The 25,281-nt window shown below is 37.4% G+C and overlaps 1 protein-coding gene across 6 annotated transcripts in view; it reads left to right on the top strand.

The window, feature by feature from the left end:
- The window catches only part of LOC128700182 (uncharacterized), a 71,789-nt gene that overhangs the window by 13,828 nt on the left and 32,680 nt on the right, over window positions 1-25,281 (top strand). For 4 of the 6 annotated variants that reach the window (XM_053793214.2, XM_053793217.2, XM_053793215.2 and 1 more), the window contains 12 exons: window positions 175-347; window positions 3,625-3,785; window positions 4,573-4,732; window positions 7,225-7,401; window positions 9,673-9,745; window positions 11,098-11,321; window positions 13,073-13,291; window positions 15,860-16,000; window positions 19,256-19,423; window positions 19,705-19,870; window positions 20,693-20,808; window positions 22,651-22,740. In XM_053793214.2, coding sequence (XP_053649189.2) covers window positions 175-347; window positions 3,625-3,785; window positions 4,573-4,732; window positions 7,225-7,401; window positions 9,673-9,745; window positions 11,098-11,321; window positions 13,073-13,291; window positions 15,860-16,000; window positions 19,256-19,423; window positions 19,705-19,870; window positions 20,693-20,808; window positions 22,651-22,740 — 1,868 coding nt within the window. The remainder of the gene's footprint in view (window positions 1-174; window positions 348-3,624; window positions 3,786-4,572; window positions 4,733-7,224; window positions 7,402-9,672; window positions 9,746-11,097; window positions 11,322-13,072; window positions 13,292-15,859; window positions 16,001-19,255; window positions 19,424-19,704; window positions 19,871-20,692; window positions 20,809-22,650; window positions 22,741-25,281) is intronic. The other 2 variants (XM_070100692.1, XM_053793218.2) reach the window with 1 other exon arrangement.

Here is a 25,281-nt window from a genome sequence, read left to right as displayed (position 1 = left end):
CAGGCACTGTATGAACCCTGTGGACTTAGTGTTCCTCCATAATACATTAATAATAATGCAGTAGTCAGAACAGTATTCAGTTTTATTTCTTGGCAACTTTCTCAAGGTTTGGATTTTCTTTGTGTCATTTTCAAATAAACCATTATAATTTGCCACCTTTGTCTCTCCATCTAGTGGGGTCCGGGATACCACCATGGACAACGCTAATTGGCTTCTTGAGAGAGACTGTAAAGCTGGCTGGAACGAAGGTGCTGTGTTGGGAGGGTGGTTGTGGAGCCTGTACCATTGTTGCTACAGTGCCTGATCAGGAGACTGCTGGAAAATTTAAAACATTTAGTGTAAATGCTGTTAGTAGAATGATTTTTTTCTATTTTTGTAGACACCTGAAATCTAAAAGATTCATATTTTGTGTTCATGATAAACATATAGTTTCAGAGATGCTATAATAATATTTTTACTTTTGGTTTTTATGTTAACGGGTTAACCTTACCGTTCGATGCCCATGGGGTTCATTGTGCTGAAGATAGACAAGTCTACATCCAGGTTCTAAATGCAGAAGATGTAAAATTGCTACTTCAATTCTCTTTTGCTGGATATTTGGGTTTGGATGATAAACAGAAAACTGAAACTCAATGAGGGGTAAGACAGTGATTTTTTTATTATCAAGGGAAACCTCAGGGAAGTACAGATTCAAGATTTTGATGCCTTTGATTGTTGTACTGTTAGTTTGCAACTTGTGAGATCAGTGAGGGATCTGGGTGCCTGTCTGGATATCTACATGCTTGTCCAGATGCCCTGAATTATCGTGGGCTTTCTACATACACAACCAAATCTCGCCCATCTCTCTCCAAAAATTGTATCATGTGAATATAAATTCTTGACTTTGACTTTGTCATTTTTTAAACATGTCAACCAAATTGTTAAATTTGGCAATTTTCATTTGCATAATCTCTTTGCAATCAGAAAATATCTTTATAAGTAGAGTTTCTTGGGCCTTATCCATGCATTTGTTTACTCTTACGTTGACTTTTGCAGCTGTTTGTGGGTTTACCTAACTACTTTTAAAGATTTCAGTCTGCACTGAATTGTGACAATTGACAGTTGGGAGTGACAATACCAGTCTAGCTGGTATTGTCACTCCCAACTGGAGTTCCCACTATTTATATTTGTATGAGCTAAATTGGCTCACTGTCAAGGCAAGACTTGAATCTAAATTTTATTAACCTTTAAAGATATTAAGTGTAATAAAGCCAAGTATCTTCCTGATATAGTTATACAATACCTTGTACATCAGGCTTAGTAATTAAGTAAATAGGTTTATTTAGGCACAGGTACACATAAGTAAAATTATCATACATAATATAAATTATCTAGGATAACCCAAAAAAGTCAAAGTGGCTTATATCCACTGGGGGACCTTGAGACTGTTGCTGTGAATTGTTGCAAACCCTTTTCAACTGTGGGAGCTTCGTGCTCTTGGGAATATTGTTCAACAAGTTGCCAGTGTCTGTAAAGAGTTCAGAATCCATTAATGCTGTTAAGTCTTAATTGAGAGCACTTCTATTTTCTAGAGCTTATGATCCTGATGATCATACTATCACTCTTGAATTTAAACATCAGTATTTCTTCATTGTTGCTGTTGTATTTATTACTTAGTGAACCCTTGTGAATTTCTTGATGGAATAGGTGCTCTAGAATAAAAAAAACCCAAATTATTAGTATTTATTATTATTATTATTATTATTATTATTATTATTATTATTATTATTATTATTATTATTATTATTATTATTATTATTATTAAAAAATAAGCTTAAACATTATCATAATAGGAGTTACCATAAATACTATTTTATCTTTTTATGATATTACTTTCAAGAATAAATAAGTTTATATATGTGTATATATATATATACTGGTGGACAAATAGGGCTTTATTAAGTAAAGAACAATTACAAATTAAAATAAAATGTATTTATTAGACTTAAACTTTTTTTTTTTTTTTTTAACAAGTTGGTCGTCTCCCACTGAGGCAGGGTGACCCAAAAAGAAAGAAAATCCCAAAAAGAAAGTACTTTCATCATCATTCAACTCTTTCACCTCATTCACACAATCACTGTTTTTGCAGAGGTGCTCAGAACATAACAGCTTAGAAGCATATACAGTGGACCCCCGATTAACGATATCTTTTCATTCCAGAAGTATGTTCAGGTGCCAGTACTGACCGAATTTGTTCCCATAAGGAATATTGTGAAGTAGATTAGTCCATTTCAGACCCCCAAACATACACGTACACACGCACTTATATAAAGTCGGTCGATGGATCTATAATTTCCTCACTAACAGAACACAGAGAGTAGTCGTCAACAGAGTAAAGTCCGAGGCAGCTACGGTGAAAAGCTCTGTTCCACAAGGCACAGTACTAGCTCCCATCTTGTTCCTCATCCTCATATCCGACATAGACAAGGATGTCAGCCACAGCACCGTGTCTTCCTTTGCAGATGACACCCGAATCTGCATGACAGTGTCTTCCATTGCAGACACTGCAAGGCTCCAGGCGGACATCAACCAAATCTTTCAGTGGGCTGCAGAAAACAATATGAAGTTCAACGATGAGAAATTTCAATTACTCAGATATGGTAAACATGAGGAAATTAAATCTTCATCAGAGTACAAAACAAATTCTGGCCACAAAATAGAGCGAAACACCAACGTCAAAGACCTGGGAGTGATTATGTCGGAGGATCTCACCTTCAAGGACCATAACATTGTATCAATCGCATCTGCTAGAAAAATGACAGGATGGATAATGAGAACCTTCAAAACTAGGGAGGCCAAGCCCATGATGACACTCTTCAGGTCACTTGTTCTATCTAGGCTGGAATATTGCTGCACTCTAACAGCACCTTTCAAGGCAGGTGAAATTGCCGACCTAGAAAATGTACAGAGAACTTTCACGGCGCGCATAACGGAGATAAAACACCTCAATTACTGGGAGCGCTTGAGGTTTCTAAACCTGTATTCCCTGGAACGCAGGAGGGAGAGATACATGATTATATACACCTGGAAAATCCTAGAGGGACTAGTACCGAACTTGCACACAAAAATCACTCACTACGAAAGCAAAAGACTTGGCAGACGATGCACCATCCCCCCAATGAAAAGCAGGGGTGTCACTAGCACGTTAAGAGACCATACAATAAGTGTCAGGGGCCCGAGACTGTTCAACTGCCTCCCAGCACACATAAGGGGGATTACCAACAGACCCCTGGCAGTCTTCAAGCTGGCACTGGACAAGCACCTAAAGTCAGTTCCTGATCAGCCGGGCTGTGGCTCGTACGTTGGTTTGCGTGCAGCCAGCAGCAACAGCCTGGTTGATCAGGCGCTGATCCACCAGGAGGCCTGGTCACAGACCGGGCCGCGGGGGCATTGACCCCCGAAACTCTCTCCAGGTAAACTCCAGGTAAATACACTTACATAATTGGTCACATTAGGAGGTGATCGTTAAGCGGGGGTCCACTGTACATATAAAGATATAGAACATAGCCCTCCAAACTGTCATGTTTATCAAATTAAAAGTCTCTTACTATATGTCTTACAGTTACATTTGTTTCCTTCCAATAGTGTCAAATTCTGGTTTATTCTTGTGCTGGCTGGAGCATTGAGACGATAGAGCACTTGGGGGATCGCCACAAAGGATATCATTCACTACAGAAGGCTCTGAGTGGGTTCTATGGAACACAGTGTGGGTACTGCTCCCCTGGCATGATCATGACTCTGTATGGGTAAGACACTCTCATTGAATTAACTTTGTAATATTACTGATACTCTTCCAGAAATGTCTCCTCTTAATACACAAACCTTCTAACCTGTTTTGGTTTGTTAGAAAAGACTGTGACAAAAATTTTACTGTGATGTGCCTTTATGATTGGATTTGAGGTACCATACTCTATATAGATTTGTTTTTCTAATAATGAAATGTATTGTAATGTATACTGGGGCTCAAACTCTCTCCCAAATCCTTGGAATGTTATCCCATCATATCACACCCCCTTCAGTAATTTATCATGCTGGGACCCAGAATGTATGCTTTACCCTGTTATTTACGAAAGTGAGTGAATCCAAGAATCTTGTGGGAAGAGATGCAGTATATGATGGCTTCTATAGATCTCTATTTTCCATTTGTGATAGACCGCGACCCCATGTTCAGCACTTGCCTATCTTCCTGAATGTTTCTCTTTTACTTATTTACTTAATTTCCTTTTCTTTTGTTATTGTTTTAGTTCAGTTTGACTGGACTAAAACAATGTCATTGATTTTCTTTGGTGTGGTCAGGAAAAATGCCCTGATCACACATTTTTCATTTTTATTTTTGTTACACCTTTTTCACTTTTTCTTTTTGTATCTATTGATCTTTGACTACCTTGCCACTCTTATTTCACTAGTTTGCCTTAGTTCTGTTTTACCCACAAAAAATATGAAATACTCTTGCCATCTGTAGTTAATAAATACTGTCTGTACTGTATATCAAAATTATGAAATGTAATGCAGCAGAAGCATTTAACTTTACAGACAACTGAAGGCATCTGGTGCACTAACTGCCTCTCAAGTGGAACATTCACTGGATGGTAACTTGTGCCGATGCACTGGGTACCGTCCCATATTAGATGCCTTCAAGTCTCTAGCCGAGGATGCAAGTCAGCAACTCAAGGACAAGCTTGCAGATATTGAGGTTTGGGAGGGTTTCTTAGTGTTCATTTAAAAATATGTCTGGGATGTTGTTTGTATTTCTTTGTAATACATATGTTAAAAATTAGTGTTTATATTTTAAAAGTTCCTAGGTAGTAGGTTGGTAGACAGCAACCGCCCAGGGAGGTACTACCGTCCTGCCAAGCGAGTGTAAAACTGAAGCCTGTAATTGTTTTACACGATGGTAGGATAGCTGGTGTCTTTTTTTTTTTTTTGTCTCGTACACATGAAAGATTTCAGGTACGTCTTGCTACTTCTACTTACACTTAGGTCACACTACACATACATGTACAAGCATATATATACACACCCCTTTGGGTTTTCTTCTGTTTTCTTTCTAGTTCTTGTTTATTTCCTCTTACCTCCATGGGGAAGTGGAACAGAATTCTTCCTCCATAAGTTATGCGTGTTGCAAGAGGCGACTAAAATGCCAGGAGCAAGGGGCTAGTAACCCCTTCTCCTGTATATATTACCAAATGTAAAAGGAGAAACTTTAATTTTTCCTGTTGGGCCACCCCACCTCAGTGGGATATGGCCGGTGTGTTGAAAGAAAGATTTTAAAAATTCATAAAAAAAATACCATACTATTAAAATTACTAGGTAGAGTAGTTGTAAAGAGGATGTGCAGAATAAAGTACAGCCAATTTAGGACTACAGACTACATAGGGTTAATCATGGTAAATAAATAGGGATGAAGAAAAGCAGTTTAAGAATGACAACACCCAAGATAAAGACTGCATCAATAATTAATGTATGACCACATGAGAAAACAACACCAAAATATAGGATGGCATAATTCATGGTATGCTGGTAAAAAGCTGTTGATTTAGGGAACGGGAGCTACCCTCTCATTCCTTAGGTCGATCCTTATTATTTTACATTCCTTTGCGCTGTATACCCCATTTTGAGTTTAGCTCTTTCCTTTGATTGCAAAAGTAATATTTTGACAAACAGGCAGAGTTAACAAATTGTATGAAACCTATCAGGGTGTCATTCTTCTTTTTGAAAGGAAAAAAGACTAACCTTGATTGAGACACTTCAGGGATATACAGTGGACCCCCGGTTAACGATATTTTTTCACTCCAGCAGTATGTTCAGGTGCCAGTACTGACTGAATTTGTTCCCATAAGGAATATTGTGAAGTAGATTAGTCCATTTCAGACCTCTAAACATACACGTACAAATGCACTTACATAAATACACTTACATAATTGGTCGCATTCAGAGGTGATCGTTATGCGGGGGTCCACTGTACTTAGTACTGATGTGTATAAAAAGTAACAGACATAGAGTTCTGAAACTAGTAGATAACAAAAAAGCACAATACCGTGACTGGAACAATACATAAATAATCCGCACATAGGAGAGAGGAGCTTACGACGACTTTTCTAACATGCATACTGAGCAAGGTGAGGGATAGGGTGAAAAATAGTAATAAACAATGGATTGGTGAAATATATGTAGAAGGAAATAAAAAGCTAGACTGATGGAACACTTGTAGAGAAGGTGCTTTGGCATATGGCTTAAGAAAAGACAGGAATATTTCGATTAATTGTCCATTATAATCAACTGATATCTGGTTATCTTTAATTTTATTGCCTCTTCTTTGATTTGAACAGTACATGTATCTTTGAGAACACCTCCTATGATATGAACTGCACATATTTTACCATTATGCAGCACACTTTACAGTATAGTGTTTAGGTGTTGTTGCCTTAGTAACAATTTTATTTTTAACCCATAAACGGTCCAAGCAGATCTACGTTCACATGTGTAGCGCTACAAAAGTAGATCTACGTTTTTTTTTTACATATTTTCAAATATAACAAAAAAAAAAAAGTAGATGAAAGTTTTTTTACACATTTTCAAATGTAAAAAAACAAAAAGATCTACTTTTTTTACATACATTTAAATGTTGAAAAATGTATATATACGTTTGGACCGTTTACGGGTTAATTGTATAATAAAGGCCAAAGAGGAATTATAGCCTTAAGGATAATAAAGCAATGATCAGTTTTTCACACTGTAATGTATATGCCAAAGGCATCATGTGATATGCTGTATGGAAGATGTGTGCATTGCTTGGTCAAGTTAATTACTAAAGTGCCCTGTAAATAATTGAATGGGTAACTGCATAGAGTCTTACTCCTAGATCAGAAAGGCTTTAAAAAGCTGTAGACTTTCTGTGCTTGACCACAGTCTACCATACAGAAAAAGTCTCAAATAGTGAAGACCCTTCGAAGTCTCTCTGGAGAATTATAGTTTTACAGCTTTTGAAAAGAAAGTGTGATGCCTACCTTTATCTGTCTAGCTGAGAAAGTAAAGATTTGGTTTGTGATTAACAGACAGAGGATTGAGCCTTCATCACTTCTTGTGCTGATTGACCCCACACAGGTTTAGCACTTCACTTAAATATAATAATAAAATTTACCACCTATCCAGTCATTGATTTAATGTCATTGTAATATATTTCAGGATGCATATAAAGCTCACTGTCCTGAAACTGCCAGTGCTTGTAAGAGATCCTGTAGTGGATGCACAAAAGGCAGTGGTAGCTGCAGTGGCAGCAGTCAGAATGAAGATGTTACCCAGCCGGAGGATTTTAAACTGACAGTTGGAGCCGTACAGTGGTACCGACCTGTTTCAATACGGGTATGACTTATTCATATTTCTTCATTTTCTTTTTAACATGTCAGCCATTTCCCACCAAGGCAGGGTGACCCAAAAAGAAAGAAAAACCCAAAAAGAAAGAAAAAACTTTCATCATCATTCAACACTTTCACCATCACTCATACATAATCACTGTCTTTGCAGAGGTGACCAGATATGACAATTCAGATGTCCCTCCAAGCTACCAATATCCCAAACCCCTTCTTTCAAGTGCAGGCATTGTACCTCTCATTTCCAGGACTCAAGTCCGGCTAACCTGTTTCACTAAATCCCTTCACAAAATATTTCTTCTTCTGGTTTTATATTGTAAAACAGAGGTACATGATGAATGACTCCATATCAGATATAAATAAAGGGTAAGTGATCTAATATAGTTGTAAATACAGTGGACCCCCGGTTAACAAACTTTTTTCATTCCAGTAGTATGTTCAGGTGCCAGTACTGACCGAATTTGTTCCCATAAGGAATATTGTGAAGTAGATTAGTCCATTTCAGACCCCCAAACATACACGTACAAACGCACTTACATAAATACACTTACATAATTGGTCGCATTTGGAGGTGATCGTTAAGCGGGGGTCCACTGTACATAGTAACTGATTACTACTTCAGTGTAAATGCCGTGCTTTTTAGGCAGTCAGTCAGACAAGCCAAACTTCTCCCAAAGTAGATATCTTTAAAAAAGTTCTCATGCATTTTTAAGTATTTTTTGTGTGTGTGTGTGTGTGTGTGTGTGTGTGTGAAATGAAATGCTTTTCAAATGTACCTACCTTACGAGTTCAGGAAGTAGCAGACTAACTGCCACTATGGATAAAATCTGGAAAGATTCAGCTAGATATATTTATGTCTTAGTGAGAGAAGTTGCTAGAGCCTTCAGTATAAGTCTGTCACTCAAGCTTGCAGATCAGCCCAAACTGTGTGATAAAAAGTTAATGACCAGCAAGTTAGGTTTGGTGAGGGAAGACAGGAGCAAGATGTTGCCTGATTCACCCATTGCAGCACTTAACCACTTGCTAAAACCATACTAAACCCATTTGACTGTCATAAACTCACAACAGATGGGACAATCTGAAGTTAACAGATTCCTGTTTGTTTAGCAGCTGCACCAGGGTGATCAGTTGGCAAATAGGCATCCAAATCAATAATAGTGGCATTGGTAAGAGTAGAGAATTGTGATAGTCATAGTAGAACTGGTGGTAACCAAAAATAGAATCACTGGTACATACACCTGTGGCAGTGAATTAACATAAGTTATTAAGATAGTAACAGTATTAATTTTATAAACATGTAGCCCATTTCTTTCATGCAGTTCCATTTGTAAGTTACATACTATTTTTCCAATGTATTATGGTATATTTTCCTCGTTTTCATGCTAGCACTGGTCTTCTCAAGGGAAGTTCTTCGATGCCAGTGAAGGGGCTCTTAATCCAAAAAATTGGATTTGCCCTCCCCTTCCTTGGATTGAACCTAAATGCCTCTCAGACTCTATATGACCCATATGGGTTTAGTTCTTCCCCATAAATGTAATAATAAATAATAATCATGCTGGCATTGACCGGATGGAGTGGAGGGTGGAGAGTCTTCTGCTTTCTATCTTGATTTGTACCCAAAGATAATGCACAAGGGTCCTTAATCTCGATAAAAGATTGTTCTCAGCAGATAGTCTCTGTGTAGATTTCCCAAATCCTTTGCTCTTTGCCTTTCCCAAGTATAGTACATCTTCACTTAACATCGTCAATAGGTTTTTGGAGACTACGACTTTAAGCAAAAATATTATCGTATAATTTTATCGTATACTTTACAAATTTTTATTTTACAATAATTTATATTCATTATACTCATTTGACTGTTTTTTTCCTTTCAACATTATAACCAGTGATGTTAAATGAAACAATGTTATTTGAGGACCTGCTGTATTTCTATATTTTAGATGGCAGCAAATTTGATGCCAGCATCAGATTTGAAGTCATGCGTGTAAATGGGAAGGGAAACCACTTGGCAAGTGAGATATCTCAATGAAACTTGATGCAGCTGGTTTACTTAATACATACAACCTCTGACCTCTTAATCAGTTGTACTGCATGCTCAAAATTACAAAATAACTAAATGAATAATATTCTGAAACTTAACAGCAAGCAGATGGCATTTCCAAATTTGTGTGGGACTCAAATACAACATAGATTCATGGGGGTAAAGACAACAAGCAAGTAATTTGTAAAATTATTTATTAATAAAATATGTTTTGCTCTACAGGGCATAAAAAACATCCTGAAGAAGGTGACCCCAAATGAGAAAGTTTGCATCGTGGTGGGCAACACTGGACAAGGTAGTGTATAATGTGCACTAAACCCTCTGTTCTGTGGAATTATCCAATTACTGGTTTATGATGACTGGCACTTCAAATAGCAAGGGCTGACTCAACATCAGAATTTTCATAAAAAAATGTCTTCAAAGATTATTTCTACACTTAAAAAAAATAGTTTTTATTAATTTATTACATAGTACAAAATTAATATTCTGAGGCAATTTTTACTTTAAATATGACATTGAGCTTGTTCTTTTTTTCAGCAATACCTCATACACTGTATGGATTACTATTTAGAATTGAGTTTTTAAAAGTAAGATTTGTGTATTGCATATTTAAAACTCTAATACAGTGGACCCCCGCATAACGATCACCTCCGAATGCGACCAATTATGTAAGTGTATTTATGTAAGTGCGTTTGTACGTGTATGTTTGGGGGTCTGAAATGGACTAATCTACTTCACAATATTCCTTATGGGAGCAAATTCGGTCAGTACTGGCACCTGAACATACTTCTGGAGTGAAAAAATATCGTTAACCGGGGGTCCACTGTAGTTCTTTCCTTGTTTTTTAATTGATCATATATATGGTAGTTAAAAAAATTCTTGTAGTTATAGATGAGATAGTATACTATATACTGGAGGAAATGAATATGGCACTTGCATTTAGAAGCAGAGGCATAGTACACTAGGAAATTATAATTTTTGTTTTTTCAACAAGTCGGCCATCTCCCATCTAGGCAGGGTGACCCAAAAAGAAAGAAAATCCCCAAAAAGAAAATACTTTCATCATCATTCACCACTTTCATCTCACTCATACATAATCACTGTTTTTGCAGAGGCACCCAGATACAACAGTTTAGAAGCATATATGTATAAAGATATATAATATATCCCTCCAAACTTCCAATATCCCAAGCACTTCCTTTAAAGTGCAGGCATTGTACTTCCCATTTCCAGTACTCATGTCTGGCTTTATAAAACTAACCGGTTTCCCTGAATTCCTTCACTAAATATTACCCTGCTCGCACTCCAACAGCTTGTCAGGTCCCAAATGATAATGACTATATCAAATTAATGTACAGACATACACACTAATTTGTAAGCACATGGTATGCATAGCATTTTGGGAACTTAGACTAAGGGCTATGTGCTCGCACACTCACAGTGGAAACTGCGATTCATATAAATTCCTTTGGCATTACATTTAAGAGGAGTTTACTAATGAAAGAGTTACTGTAGATATAATACTAGGTCAGCTGAAATAATTAGGGAGGGACATTATTAGATGCAGATAAGTAGAGGATGAATTGTAATATTTCTTGGAGCAATTATTATAATGTTCATTGGGAATTTATACACTCCTTATTACAGGAGTGTATAAAGATGATGGTCCTTACACCACCTATATCAACTCTAATAGTGTTAAGGAACTCTACAGCATAACCATTGGATCACCACTGACTATGGGAGCTAATGTTAGCCTCAGCAGAGTTATTGAAGTTTTTAAACATATGGCCATTAGCTATCCAGGCTACCAGTATCTCAAGACTTTCCAGAGCCACTGGGAGTTAGTGGCAAATGTTTCTGTCAGAAATGTAAGTACAGTATACATTTTTATTGATTTATTAATTTCCCCTTCTCTAGTTCATGTACATATTATTATTATTATTATTATTATTATTATTATTATTATTATTATTATTATTATTATTATTGTTATTATTATTATTATTGTTTTATTTTATTGTTATTATTATTATTTATTTAAAGTGATAGACCCACAAGAGTTCATATACAATATAGATACTTGGCAGTATACAGACAGGATTCTGTTAAGAAAATATAGTCACAACTAGATATGTAGAATTTAGGCTAGAAAGATTCCTCTGGAGACCGGGTAAGAAATTCCCATGATTTGAGGCAGTCTTGTGTGGCTCAGCAATTACCTAGCCCATGCCACCCCCACACCCTCATGCTTCACTCTTTCTTTCTCAAGTTTGCTTCATCCTTCCCAGTCTTAGAGTAAACATGATTGTTTTCACCATGAGCTGGGTGACAAGTATGAATTTACAGTTGACTGTCAACTAACATAGTAGTTACATTCCTGAAAATGGCATCAATTAAAAATCTGTGTAAAAATGAGCTTAAGCTAATTTAGAAAAAACAGGGTTATGTTTCTATGACCCCTAAAAATGGGGTTGTCTTTGCTTGTTGATATAAAAATGTGTGGAGAGGGGTTGATGTGACCCTGTACAAACATGTGACCGGCAGTTATACAGTTATCATGCACCTCCACAACCACAATCACCTGGAAAAAACAGGAAAAATGCCATATATTATTGGCCATAAGACAAGATATTTTACTAAATAAATATACCTAGAGTAATACCCATTATAATACCAGCGCAAGCTATCCCCCCAAAATATGAAATGAACAAAATAACAAATAAACTTCATAAGGTTTATCAGTATGTCCTGCTGTTATTGTCAGGTTTAAGAGTTGCAACAACCCGAGAGTCTGTGCGACAATCTCTGCTATTGTTATTGGTGGTTTTAAGGTTTGCAATAGCCGGAGGGGTCTGTGTCCAAAGTGCTCACTCATGCTAGTGGCTTTCTTTGTGATTAACAATATTGTTTTAAATGTAAACTACATATTGTATACTTTGCAGAAAAAAAAATTGTTTTAAATTTTGAATTGGAATCTCGGTGTATATTGTTGTCGCCCCATGAACTCCAAACACAAATAGTTATCATGGCAGTGCTATAGTTTCATCCCTTCACCTTCTCATTTAATTAGTGTACTTTCACACTTAATTGTCAATCATTATGCTGTTAAAAGCACAGGAATAAGCATGTAGTTACAGTGAGATTATCAGTTACTACTGCCTTTTAGCTATTTTTCCCTAAATTTACTTCATGCTAATTATTAAATATTGTGTACCCATCAGAAATATGCAGCAATGTTTCAACCATGTTATGAAAAGTGTTAATAGATTGTGTGCTGTTTGATGGTAGGTATGTATAATGTTTGTTAGGAAACAGGACAAAAGTTTTCTGATGTGGGTCTTATTTGTATGATGACCCACAGCTGGAGCTTTTGGTCATCTGACTGAGGACTTCCACTGTAAAAGTCATGGTTATGATTATAACCATTAGGATATAATTATTAATCGTGTGCACTATTTGATAGTCTACTGTATTTATAAATCTTAAGCTGTCGAACACCAAGGTAGGATCATCATTTGTTTAAACTATTAATAATATTTTAGTTTTAAACTTCCAACTGAAGATCCAAGAACAAATCACAGTATTATTCAATGAAATATCTGGTTTTATATCTTAATAGATTGGAAGCTGGGCAGGCAATTTAATGCTGAAACACAAACATCCAGAATTTCCATCTGACATCTTTTTGACTCTGCTGCTGGCAAATGCACAACTAACTCTTTGCCATGCTGATAGCCTCACTACTACTCAGATTGACCTGGAACAGTTCCTTCAAACTGACATGTCAAGAGGTATAATCCTCTCAGTGACACTGCCACCCATGCCTGAAAATGTAAAGGTAAGTTTTACTGCAATATTAAATGTCATCTGTTTGTGTAAAAATAATGTTTCATGAAGAAATAAATTATTTGATTTTGAATTTGAAACTTGTTTGGCCATCTAAATTCATGTATGTAATGAGGGGGAGGGAGAGTGTATGTACATACAGTATATGTATAAATACATGTATGAGAGTATAGTTTTACCAGTGCTCTTATATGAGTGTGAAGCATGGGTGATGAATGTTGCAGCAAGGAGAAGGCTGGAGGCAGTGATGTCATGTCTGAGGGCAATATGTGGTGTTAATATAATGCAGAGAATTCGTAGTTTGGAAGTTAGGAAGAGGTGCGGGATTACCAAAACTGTTGTCCAGAGGGCTGAGGAAGGGTTGTTGAGGTGGTTCAGACATGTAGAGAGAATGGGATGAAACAGAATGACTTCGAGAGTGTATAAATCTGTAGTGGAGGGAAGGCGGGGTAGGGGTCGTCCTAGAAAAGGTTGGAGGGAGGGGGTAAAGGAGGTTTTGTGTGCGAGGGGCTTGGACTTCCAGCAAGCATGCGTGAGTGTATTTGACAGGAGTGAATGGAGACAAATGGTTTTTATACTTGATGTGCTGTTGGAGTGTGAGCAAAGTAACATTTATGAAGGCAGTTTGGAGGGATATGTTGTGTATCTTTATACGTATATGCTTCTAAACTGTTGTATTCTGAGCACCTCTGCAAAAACAGTGATAATGTGTGAGTGTGGTGAAAGTGTTGAATGATGATGAAAGTATTTTCTTTTTGGGGATTTTCTTTCTTTTTTGGGTCACCTTGCCTCGGTGGGAGACGGCTGACTTGTTGAAAAAAAAAAAATCAGGGAAACCGGCAGGCCGGACTTGAGTCCTGGATATGGGAAGTACAGTGTCTGCACTCTGAAGGAGGGGTGTTAATGTTGCAGTTTTATAAACTGTAGTGCAAAGCACCCCTCTGGCAAGACAGTGATGGAGTGAATGATGATGAAAGTTTTTCTTTTTTGGGCCTCCCTGCCTTGGTGGGAATCGGCCAATGTGTTAATAAAAAAAATAAAAAAAAATGTTTGAGTATACATATACCCACATGGTGCAAGTTGCCACAGTTACTCTTTATCAATGGCCTGATTACTTTGGTAGATTCTGAAAGGAAGTTGCAAAGATTAGTGAGTGAAGCTGGGAAGGCATGTAAAAAAAGAAAATTAAAAGTGAACATAGGAAAGAGGAAAGTGATGAGAGCAACAAGAAAATCTAGGCAATGAAAGACCAGATATCAGATTGGAGGGAGGAAGTACGGTGTAAGTAAATGTGTTCAAATATTTGGAAGCGGACTTGTTGGTGAATGCATGCATGAAGCAAGAAGCAAACCATAGCTGAGAGGAAGATGGGTGGTGTGCTGAGGCATCTGTGGCTGTGGAAACAAAAAAACTTTATTCATGGAGGCAAAATTTGGAATGTACCTGAGTATAGCAGCAGCAACACCTGTAAAGGTGTGAAGCATGGCTTTAAATATGGGTAATGTGTGGTGTGACTACACAGAGAATCCAAAGCATGGAGGTGTGAAGATGGTATGTGGTTACAAACAGTATAATTCAGAGAACTGAGGAGGGTTTTTTAAAGTAGTTTGGACATTTAGAGGGGATGGAGCAGAATAGGATGGCCAAGAGGATGCTTAAATGTGGGGGTTGAAGAAAGAAACAGTAGGGGTCATCCTTGGAAAGGTTTGCAAGAGGGGGTAAGAATGTTTTGTTTACTAGGAGCTCGAGTATTGAGCAGGCTCTTTTGATTCTGTTCAATCAGAGTGAATAGAGATAAGTGGGTTTTATAATTAATTGTACTGCTGAGGTGTGAGCAAGGTAACATTTATGACAGGATTCAAGGAAACTAGTTAGCTGGATTTGGAATCCTGGAGGTGTGACATACAGTGCCAGCACTCTGAAGGTTGGGAGCCATTAGAATTGAAATGCTCATTTCTGGCAAGACAGCTGTTGAATGAGTCATGGGTTGCTTTACACAATATTTCACTTTGTCATTTAAATGCAAATGTTCATTAATTTTAAATGTGAAGTTAATTTGTTTCTGATGAAAAATAGGGAAATTAACCACCAGAGTTTTTCCAGTAGATAAAATCAAAGCACCGAACTAGGATTCCATAAAGTGAAAGAGAATACAAGAAAAAATGAACTATAGTATAAGTATGTTTACTTACACCTACATAATTGAGTCAAGGATGGCACTGCATAACAGTGTTAATTAAAAAGTAAGCAAGAGAATAATGAGTAAAGAGAAAATAATTTAGGCTCTTCATCAACAGTACTGAGGTTGACTGCTGACATTTTAGACTTGAGTCCTGGAGGTGGGGAGTACAGTGCCTGTGATCTGAAGGTGGAGTGGAGATATGTTGCAGCTTTTGAACTGTAGTGTAGGCATATCTCTCGCAAGACAGTGATAGAGTGAGTGATGAAAGTGTTTCTTCTTTTTTTAGGTCACCCTGCCTCAGTGGGAAATGGCTGATGTGTTAATAAAAATTATTTAGAATTAAGCTAATACACATAACGTAGGAATTTTTTTTTTCAGGTTCAGACCTTCAAGATATCCCCAAGAACTGTCAATGCCCATGCACATGTCAATGCCTGCTTTAAGATGAAACTGGATCCTGTGGATGTCAAAATATTAGAGAAGCCTTTCCTGCTGTTTGGAGGAATAAATGCTGATTTTGTAAGTTAAGACTAATTCCAGAATGAATTAAGCTGAAATCTCAACATAGATGACATAACCCACATGTATATCACATTAAACCTGCAGGCTACTCTGGTAAGCCACCTGCTGAAGGGCCAATGAAATGAAGTTGATTTCTTGGCTATTCAGGGTCATCTTGCAAAACATTACACAGAGTTTTCATTTTAAATACCTCATGTTAAAATGCGAGCATCAGATTATCAGTGAAAGCTTAATGAATACTTTTTACTTAGAACCTTGATATCCATAGACTGAGTCAAATCCCCCCTACATATACAGTATACTCATTTTTTTTAATGAAAAGGAAACCTGAAGATATGTTTTTAAATTTGAATTTTATGTAGCAGTATTAATTAGAATATTACTGTTCTTGGAAACTGATATGTGCTTAAAAAGAATGAACTGTATGATGATGCTTCAAAATACCCATTTACTGTATGGAAGAGGGTAAGGTACCTAGGGATTGGCATTTAAAAAAGATGATAAAGAAAGAGGAAAACTGAATTTGATATGTAGCAGTTACTATTGAAGAAAGTACATAAGAATGTAATAACTAAGGAACACTGCAGTAAGCCTCCTGTTACATGCTAGGCAGGTCACTCGTGTTACATGCTAGGCAGGTCACTCGTGTTACATGCTAGGCAGGTCACTCGTGTTACATGCTAGGCAGGTCACTCCTGTTACATGCTAGGCAGGTCACTCGTGTTACATGCTAGGCAGGTCACTCCTGTTACATGCTAGGCAAGTCACTCATGTTACATGCTAAGCAGGTCACTCCTGTTACATGCTAAGCAGGTCACTCCTGTTACATGCTAAGCAGGTCACTCCTGTTACATGCTAGGCAGGTCACTCCTGTTCCATGCTAAACAGGTCACTCCTGTTCCATGCTGGGCAAGTCACTCCTGTTACATGCTAGGCAGGTCACTCCTGTTCCATGCTAGGCAGGTCACTCGTGTTACATGCTAGGCAGGTCACTCCTGTTACATGCTAGGCAGGTCACTCGTGTTACATGCTAGGCAGGTCACTCGTGTTACATGCTAGGCAGGTCACTCGTGTTACATGCTAGGCAGGTCACTCGTGTTACATGCTAGGCAGGTCACTCGTGTTACATGCTAGGCAGGTCACTTGTGTTACATGCTAGGCAGGTCACTCGTGTTACATGCTAGGCAGGTCACTCGTGTTACATGCTAGGCAGGTCACTCGTGTTACATGCTAGGCAGGTCACTCGTGTTACATGCTAGGCAGGTCACTCGTGTTACATGCTAGGCAGGTCACTCGTGTTACATGCTAGGCAGGTCACTCGTGTTACATGCTAGGCAGGTCACTCATGTTACATGCTAGGCAGGTCACTCGTGTTACATGCTAGGCAGGTCACTCGTGTTACATGCTAGGCAGGTCACTCGTGTTACATGCTAGGCAGGTCACTCGTGTTACATGCTAGGCAGGTCACTCGTGTTACATGCTAGGCAGGTCACTCGTGTTACATGCTAGGCAGGTCACTCATGTTACATGCTAGGCAGGTCACTCATGTTACATGCTAGGCAGGTCACTCGTGTTACATGCTAGGCAGGTCACTCGTGTTACATGCTAGGCAGGTCACTCGTGTTACATGCTAGGCAGGTCACTCGTGTTACATGCTAGGCAGGTCACTCGTGTTACATGCTAGGCAGGTCACTCGTGTTACATGCTAGGCAGGTCACTCGTGTTACATGCTAGGCAGGTCACTCCTGTTCCCCACTCATATATGTCTTGAGTGTTTAATGCTACTCAAATTATTTACTTTAAAGATTTTGCTTTGCAGTTTGTTTCGCTTATCTACAACTCAAAAGCCTAATCATTGCTTTCAAGTTTCTCTTCTGAATCTAAATTTGTAGAATTTTAATGAATTGTTACATGTTATGTTTTAGATATCTTCATCTCTTTATTTTTATCCTGTTTATTTAAGTAATGTTTTACACTGTGTACCATATTTTACGGTGAACAAGACGCTCTGGTGTCGAGGATGCCCCCCTCCCCCCAGTTCTGATTGGCTAAATTTTGTAATAGAAAAGATAAATGGTGCTTTGGCCTCCAAGACACTGGGTAAATTTTCGAGACTTATTTTGGGAAAAAAATAGTGTCTTCGAAATTGTAAAATATGGTGTACAGTGGTACCTCGGGATACGAACAGCTCAAAACTCGAACAGTTATGTAAGTGTATTTATGTAAGTGCTTTTGTAAGTGTATTTTTGGGGGTCTGAAACGGATTAATCTAATTTATATTATTCCTTATTGGAACAAATTCGTTCGATATCGGCACTCGAACAGCCTTCTGGAACGAATTAAGTTTGTATCCCGAGGTACCACTGTATAGAAAATGAAGATGTTTTATTTCTCTCTGATGAAGTCTTTTCCTTCTAGAGGGCTACGTTAATGCTGGTGAAGGAGTGTTGATCCAAGGAACTGGAACTGTTTTCCCCACCTTGAGTCAATCTCAATACCACCAATTCCTCATGCACTGTCTGACCCCTCTGGGTTTTGTACTTCCTCATGACTATGAAGAAAATAAAATTGTCTTAATTTTCTCTGTAAATATGGGTGTCATGCCTAGTACTGTAACTTAGCTGAATGACATGTAAGTTCATGGGAAAGTTCATATGTCTTTTGATAGTGATTTTGACTGCATTCATGTGTGTAACTAGAATATATGCATTATGCAAACTTTGCACAGTGCTAATATTTTACAGTGCAGTACTGTCCTGTACATATTAAATAAATAATTTGTGCACATACAGTATATACTGTACATCAGTTCTTGCCCCAATAATGTTATTTATAAAAATGACTTCTCAGAAGGATTAAGAACTATATGAACATGCTGGTAGATGATGCAGATATCAGGTGCAAGGTAAGCAGTGAAAATAATTGTTTGTGAAACAATTGAACAAGGGAAGTAATAGCGATGATAACTATAAACTAAAAGTTACAACTGACAAGATGATTCTAGAAAATTCTTCAGAAATGGTGGTGAAAAAAATAAGTCACATGAATCATATCTGTATTCCCATTTTCCAATAAAATATGTTGGAAAATTATTTTAATGTTCTCTTTAAAAACAATTTTTTTAATGTGTACTTTTCTTATTTTCATTCATTTAAGTCAGCATGTTCACAACAAATAAGAGTTACACAATACCCTCATGTTTTATGTATATTATTAACATTTCATAATTATGTAATGTCTTTCACTTAACAGATCCATGCAGAGCAGACAGAAGCTTACCTGGTTGGCAAATATCTAACAGAGGTAGTGACAGTTGTGGAGGCTGCAAAGATCTTAGCTAATGAGATGACTCCTGATGCTAAGCCCCAAGATGCCTCACCACAGTACAGGAAGTCACTTGCTCAGAGTCTGTTTTACAAGGTATTGTACTGTACAGTTCATAATTCCTATGTACTTATACCCCATACTTTTTAACAGTAAATAGTGTGTTTGTGTTCAGGTACAGGTAGGTTTGCCAGACCAGGTCCTGGCCTGGCACTTTCCCATGTGGTGACCCGGCAGGTGTGTGTGTGTGTGTTTGTTTGTTTTTGTATGTGTGTGTGTGTTTGTTACCATACAGTAAATAAATTTTGTACTTATAGAGCATTTGCAATATATTTTACTGGATTTAGTATTTTCCTCTATTTTTTTAATTTAATTAGGCTGTTGTTGGCTTTCTTGGAGACAAAGTTAGTGGTGACATTCGCAGTGCTGCTGCTATCTTGGAGAGACCATTGTCATCTGGACAACAGGGCTTCGACATGAATGAAGACACATGGCCTGTTGGTAAAGGTGTTCCAAAAGTAGAGTCTACAACACAGATATCAGGTAAAGTTTTTACATATATCATGAGGAAGAGGGAAAGCCTTAGGAGCCATACTATGCCTGGAGATTGGGAAGTGATTAGGTTTGATCCAAGGAAGGAGAGGGTAATTCAGGTTCATTGGGAGGTATGATCAACACTTGTGTTTGTAAATTTATCCCAGATTATAAAAAAAAAAAAATTGTACACGCCCTGTTCCTGACCCTTTGTTTTCATTCCCTTTTACCATACTCATTTCTAAAGGAGGAGAAGTTCTTTGGGTAATCACCTGTGGATAACCCAGGTCGGTACCTGACCAGCTGGGCTGTGGCTTGTATGTTGGATTGCGTGCAGCCAGCAGTAACAGCCTGGTTGATCAGGCCCTGATCCACCATGAGGCCTGGTCACAGACCGGGCCGTGGGGCGTTGACCAGTGTGGTGTAATTCCACTAGGGTCCTTCCATTCCTCTCCAAGGATGTAACATACAACAGTCCAACAGTTCCTGATTATGTTTGTTGCTAGTTGAACATGGGCATCAGGTGTAATGAGACTTGTCTGTATATGTCACCCTGTCTGGAAATCACGCCCAGGCTCTTTCAGTTGTGAGCTGATCATTTTACCACTGAGCATAGGTCACCTACTTGATGGCATGCTTATGTACTCTTGTGTGTATTTTGTAAATTTGAGAAAATTTGTATACAAAATATTATCAATAAATTTGGTTCTTTAGCCTATGTTATAGTGGTTTTAATTTACACTTGTGATGTAGTGTTTCTTTTTATCATATATGCTGTAACTATAAATGTCTCATAGTAACAAAATTTGTAATGGCTATGATAACTTACAGGTGAAGCTGCATATCTAGATGATGTGCCTCCTCTACACAATGAACTTCATGGTGCCTTTGTTCAGTCATCATTTGCTAATGCCAAGATAAAATCCATCGATGCTTCTGAGGCCTTGGTAAGTAAAATTTCTGTGGTGGGGCCCTGGGTGGCCATCCCTGGAATGTCACACCTCATTCACAACATTTGTCACATCTCTGGATCCAAGTAAGATCTGTTTACTTGCTTAGTAGTAATAATCTCCTTCACCTCTGATTACTTATGATTAACATCACTTGTATTCACAGGTATTTATTAAGTTAGGGTATCTAGTATGACCACATTTCACTGGACCTGTTGCAACTCTCCAATTACCTTCCAATTTATGCTGATCTTTACTGCTCCTTGAGTTTTTCTTGTGAGTATGACTAATCTCCATGGTACACAGGACTAGTAATAGCATGGTAACTACCTGGCTTACCCACTTTCGGGTTCAGCTGGCTTTTTGCCTTGCAAAAATTCCACCATGTGCTTGAAAAATGACAATTTCTCATTGTGCATCTTGCCTAACATCTATTTGAGGCTCACAAAACCCATCCTGGTATTGTGAGCCTCAAACAGATGTCATTTACATCAGTAAGTACCACATTTCTAGACCCTGGGGTCTTCCCTGGACTGAACTGTTTCCTCTGTAGCTGATACTGCAGCTGCAGCATGTTCAAAATGGACCAAAAATGTCTTTTGCTAGGGCCAAAAAGCAATATTGTAAACACATCAAATAAGTAATCACATCAAACAATTATAATTCATATTCTGAGAGCATTTTATATATTAACCCTTTCAGGGTCCGTCCCGTAGATCTATGGCTTTATGGTGAGTGTCCAAACCGTAGATCTACGCCATGAGCTCAGCTCACTCTGATAAACTGTGAGTGGTACATTTGGGCCTAGATATGAGAGAATACATCTATGTGGTATGTGTGCACCACATAAAACAGATTCTGCAGCACACTATGTATGAGAGAAAAAAACTGAAATCATGATTTTTCGATTAAAACAGCAACTTTGCAGTGTTTTTTCGTATGTTTTTTATAGTTGTATTTGCGATTTCTTGGTCTCATTTGATAGAATGGAAGACATATTACAGAAATAGAGATGATTTTGAATGGTTTTAGCACTGGAAATGGCTTGAAACCGACCTCAAAGTAGCGGAAATGTTAAATTTTTGCCGATATTCAAGAGTGAACAAACGACCTCACACGTCTAATACACGCCAGCTGGTTGGTCTAATATACATTCACAAATATGGTGATGATATTTATACAATTATTACAGTATTGCATAACAGTAAATCTTCTATTTTTTGGTGTGAATAAAAATTCATTATGTGAATAAAAAATCAAAATGGAATTTATTTGTAAAGTCTCAAAACATAACTAATGAACAGAGGAAATGTTAGTTTAGTGCCAGGAATGCCTACATTGTTTATTCTGGACCCTATTTTGAAATTGGAATATTTTGAACTTTGTGTTAAATTGGCCAAATTAACAATTTCCGATCACTTTATTTTGTAGTTGAAACAGTTGACTTGGCGATTTCTTGTGCTCAATCGATAGAATAGAAGTAATACTAGTGAAATAGCTAAGAATTTGGTTGATTGGAATAATGTAATTGGCCTAAAATGGGAGTCAAAGTCGGCAAAATCGCCGATTCGTAAATATCGCTGACACATCAAAATTCGCGAGAGCATAATTTCGTCAATTTTCCACCAAATTTCGTACTTTTTGTTTTATTACCTTCACAAAAAGATTCTCTACGATTTCATAAGAAAAAATAGCAAATTTTTTTTTTGAAAATTCTTGGACACTGGTGCGTGACTCCAGATTTGGGCCTTGGACCCTGAAAGGGTTAATAGAACATTATATTTTTCTTGCTGTACTAATATATAAATTTTATTTTGACTTTGAGTTTCGTTGTAACAGAAAATCCCTGGAGTTGTGAGTTTTGTAGCAGCTGCTGACATACCTGGACGTAACAGCTTCATTGTTAATGCTGGAGCAAGACCCGATCCTGTAAGTCATACTGTTTAACATTCTTAACTAATTTATCCGTAAACTGTTTGTAGAAAAAATTAAAAACTGATGAGAAGACACCACGATTATATAATTCTGCTCCTGTAACTAGAAATGGGAAATCACACACACACACACACACACACACCTATTCTGTATACGTACCTATTACTTGGAGCACATTTGAAAATGATAATGTCATTAGCTTATGTAATGTTGACAAAAGTAAGAGTAACCTTCAGGAATCTAAACTTGGGATCTCCTGGGATTGAACCTGAATGCATCCCATTTCCCCCAGGCACTATATAACTTCTATAGGTTTACCATTCTCCCTACAAATGGCCTTTTACTACACGCATGGCTTACGGAGGAATAATTCTGTTTCGCTTCCCCATGGAGATAAAGTGGAAATAAAAAAGAACAAGAATTAGTAAGAAAAATAAGAAGAAACCCCAAAAGGGTGTGTATATATATGCTTGTACATGCATGTGTAGTGTGACCTAAATGTAAGAAGAAGTAGCAAGATGTACCTGAAATCTTGCATGTTTATGAGACAGAAAAAAGACACCAGCATTCCTATGATCTTGTAAAACAAATACAGGCTTTCGTTTTACACTCACTTGGCAGGATGGTAGTACCGCCCTGGGAGGTTGCTGTCTACCAACCTACTACCTAGGAATCCACTGTATATCTTCTTCTTCCTTTCAACGTACCAGCCGCATCCCACCGAGGTGGGGTGGCCCAAAAGGAAAAACGAAAGTTTCTCCTTTCAAATTTAGTAATATATACAGGAGAAGGGGTTACTAGCCCCTTGCTTCCGGCATTTTAGTCACCTCTTATGACACGCATGGCTTATGGAGGAAGAATTCTGTTCCACTTCCCCATGGAGATAAGCAGAAATAAACAAGAACAAGAACAAGAATTAGTAAGAAAAATAAGAAGAAAAACCCAGAAGGGTGTATATATATATATATATATATATATATATATATATTTATATATATATATATATATATATATATATATATATATATATATATCTTCTTCTTTCAACGTACCAGCCGTATCCCACTGAGGTGGGGTGGCCCAAAAGAAAAAACTGAAGTTTCTCCTTTTAAATTTAGTAATATATACAGGAGAAGAGGTTACTAGCCCCTTGCTCCCGGCATTTTAGTCGCCTCTTACAACACGCATGGCTTACGGAGGAAGAATTCTGTTCCACTTCCCCATGGAGATAAGCAGAAATAAACAAGAACAAGAACAAGAATTAGTAAGAAAAATAAGAAGAAAAACCCAGAAGGGTGTATATATATATATATATATATATATATATATATATATTTATATATATATGTGTATATATGTATATATATATATATAATATATATATATATATTTTATATATATATATATATTATATATATATATATATATATATATATATATATATATATTATATATATATATATTTTTTTTTTTTTTTTTTTTTTCAACAAACCGGCCGTATCCCACCAAGGCAGGGTGGCCCAAAAAGAAAAACGAAAGTTTCTCTTTTTAAATTTAGTAATTTATACGGGAGAAGGGGTTACTAGCCCCTTGCTCCTGGCATTTTAGTCGCCTCTTACAACACGCATGGCTTACGGAGGAAGAATTCTGTTCCACTTCCCCATGGAGATAAGAGGAAATAAACAACAACAAGAACTAGAAAGAAAATAGAAGAAAACCCAGAGGGATGTGTATATATACATATATATGCTTGTACATGCATGTGTAGTGTGACCTAAGTGTAAGTAGAAGTAGCAAGACGTACCTGAAATCTTGCATGTTTATGAGACAGAAAAAAAGGACACCAGCAATCCTACCATCATGTAAAACAATTACAGGCTTTCGTTTTACACTCACTTGGCAGGACGGTAGTACCTCCCTGGGCGGTTGCTGTCTACCAACCTACTACCTAGAATATATATATATATATATATATATACATATATATATATATATATATATTTCTTTCTTTCTTTCAACACACCGGCCGTATCCCACCGAGGCGGGGTGGCCCAAAAGGAAAAACGAAAGTTTCTCCTTTTACATTTAGTAATATATACAGGAGAAGAGGTTACTAGCCCCTTGCTCCCGGCATTTTAGTTGCCTCTTACAACACGCATGGCTTACGGAGGAAGAATTCTGTTCCACTTCCCCATGGAGATAAGAGGAAATAAACAAGAATAAGAACTAGAAAGAAAATAGAAGAAAACCCAGAGGGGTGTGTATATATGTGCTTGTACATGTATGTGTAGTGTGACCTAAGTGTAAGTAGAAGTAGCAAGACGTACCTGAAATCTTGCATGTTCATGAGACAGAAAAAAGGACACCAGCAATCCTACCATCATGTAAAACAATTACAGGCTTTCGTTTTACACTCACTTGGCAGGACGGTAGTACCTCCCTGGGCGGTTGCTGTCTACCAACCTACTACCTAGAATATATATATATATATATATATATATACATATATATATATATATCTTTCTTCTTTCTTTC

Source organism: Cherax quadricarinatus, chromosome 74 (assembly GCF_038502225.1).
Source record: "Cherax quadricarinatus isolate ZL_2023a chromosome 74, ASM3850222v1, whole genome shotgun sequence".
NCBI classification, from domain to species: domain Eukaryota; kingdom Metazoa; phylum Arthropoda; class Malacostraca; order Decapoda; family Parastacidae; genus Cherax; species Cherax quadricarinatus.
The sequence above is the reverse complement of the archived record's forward strand: the minus strand, read 5'-3'. Positions and strand labels throughout refer to the sequence as shown.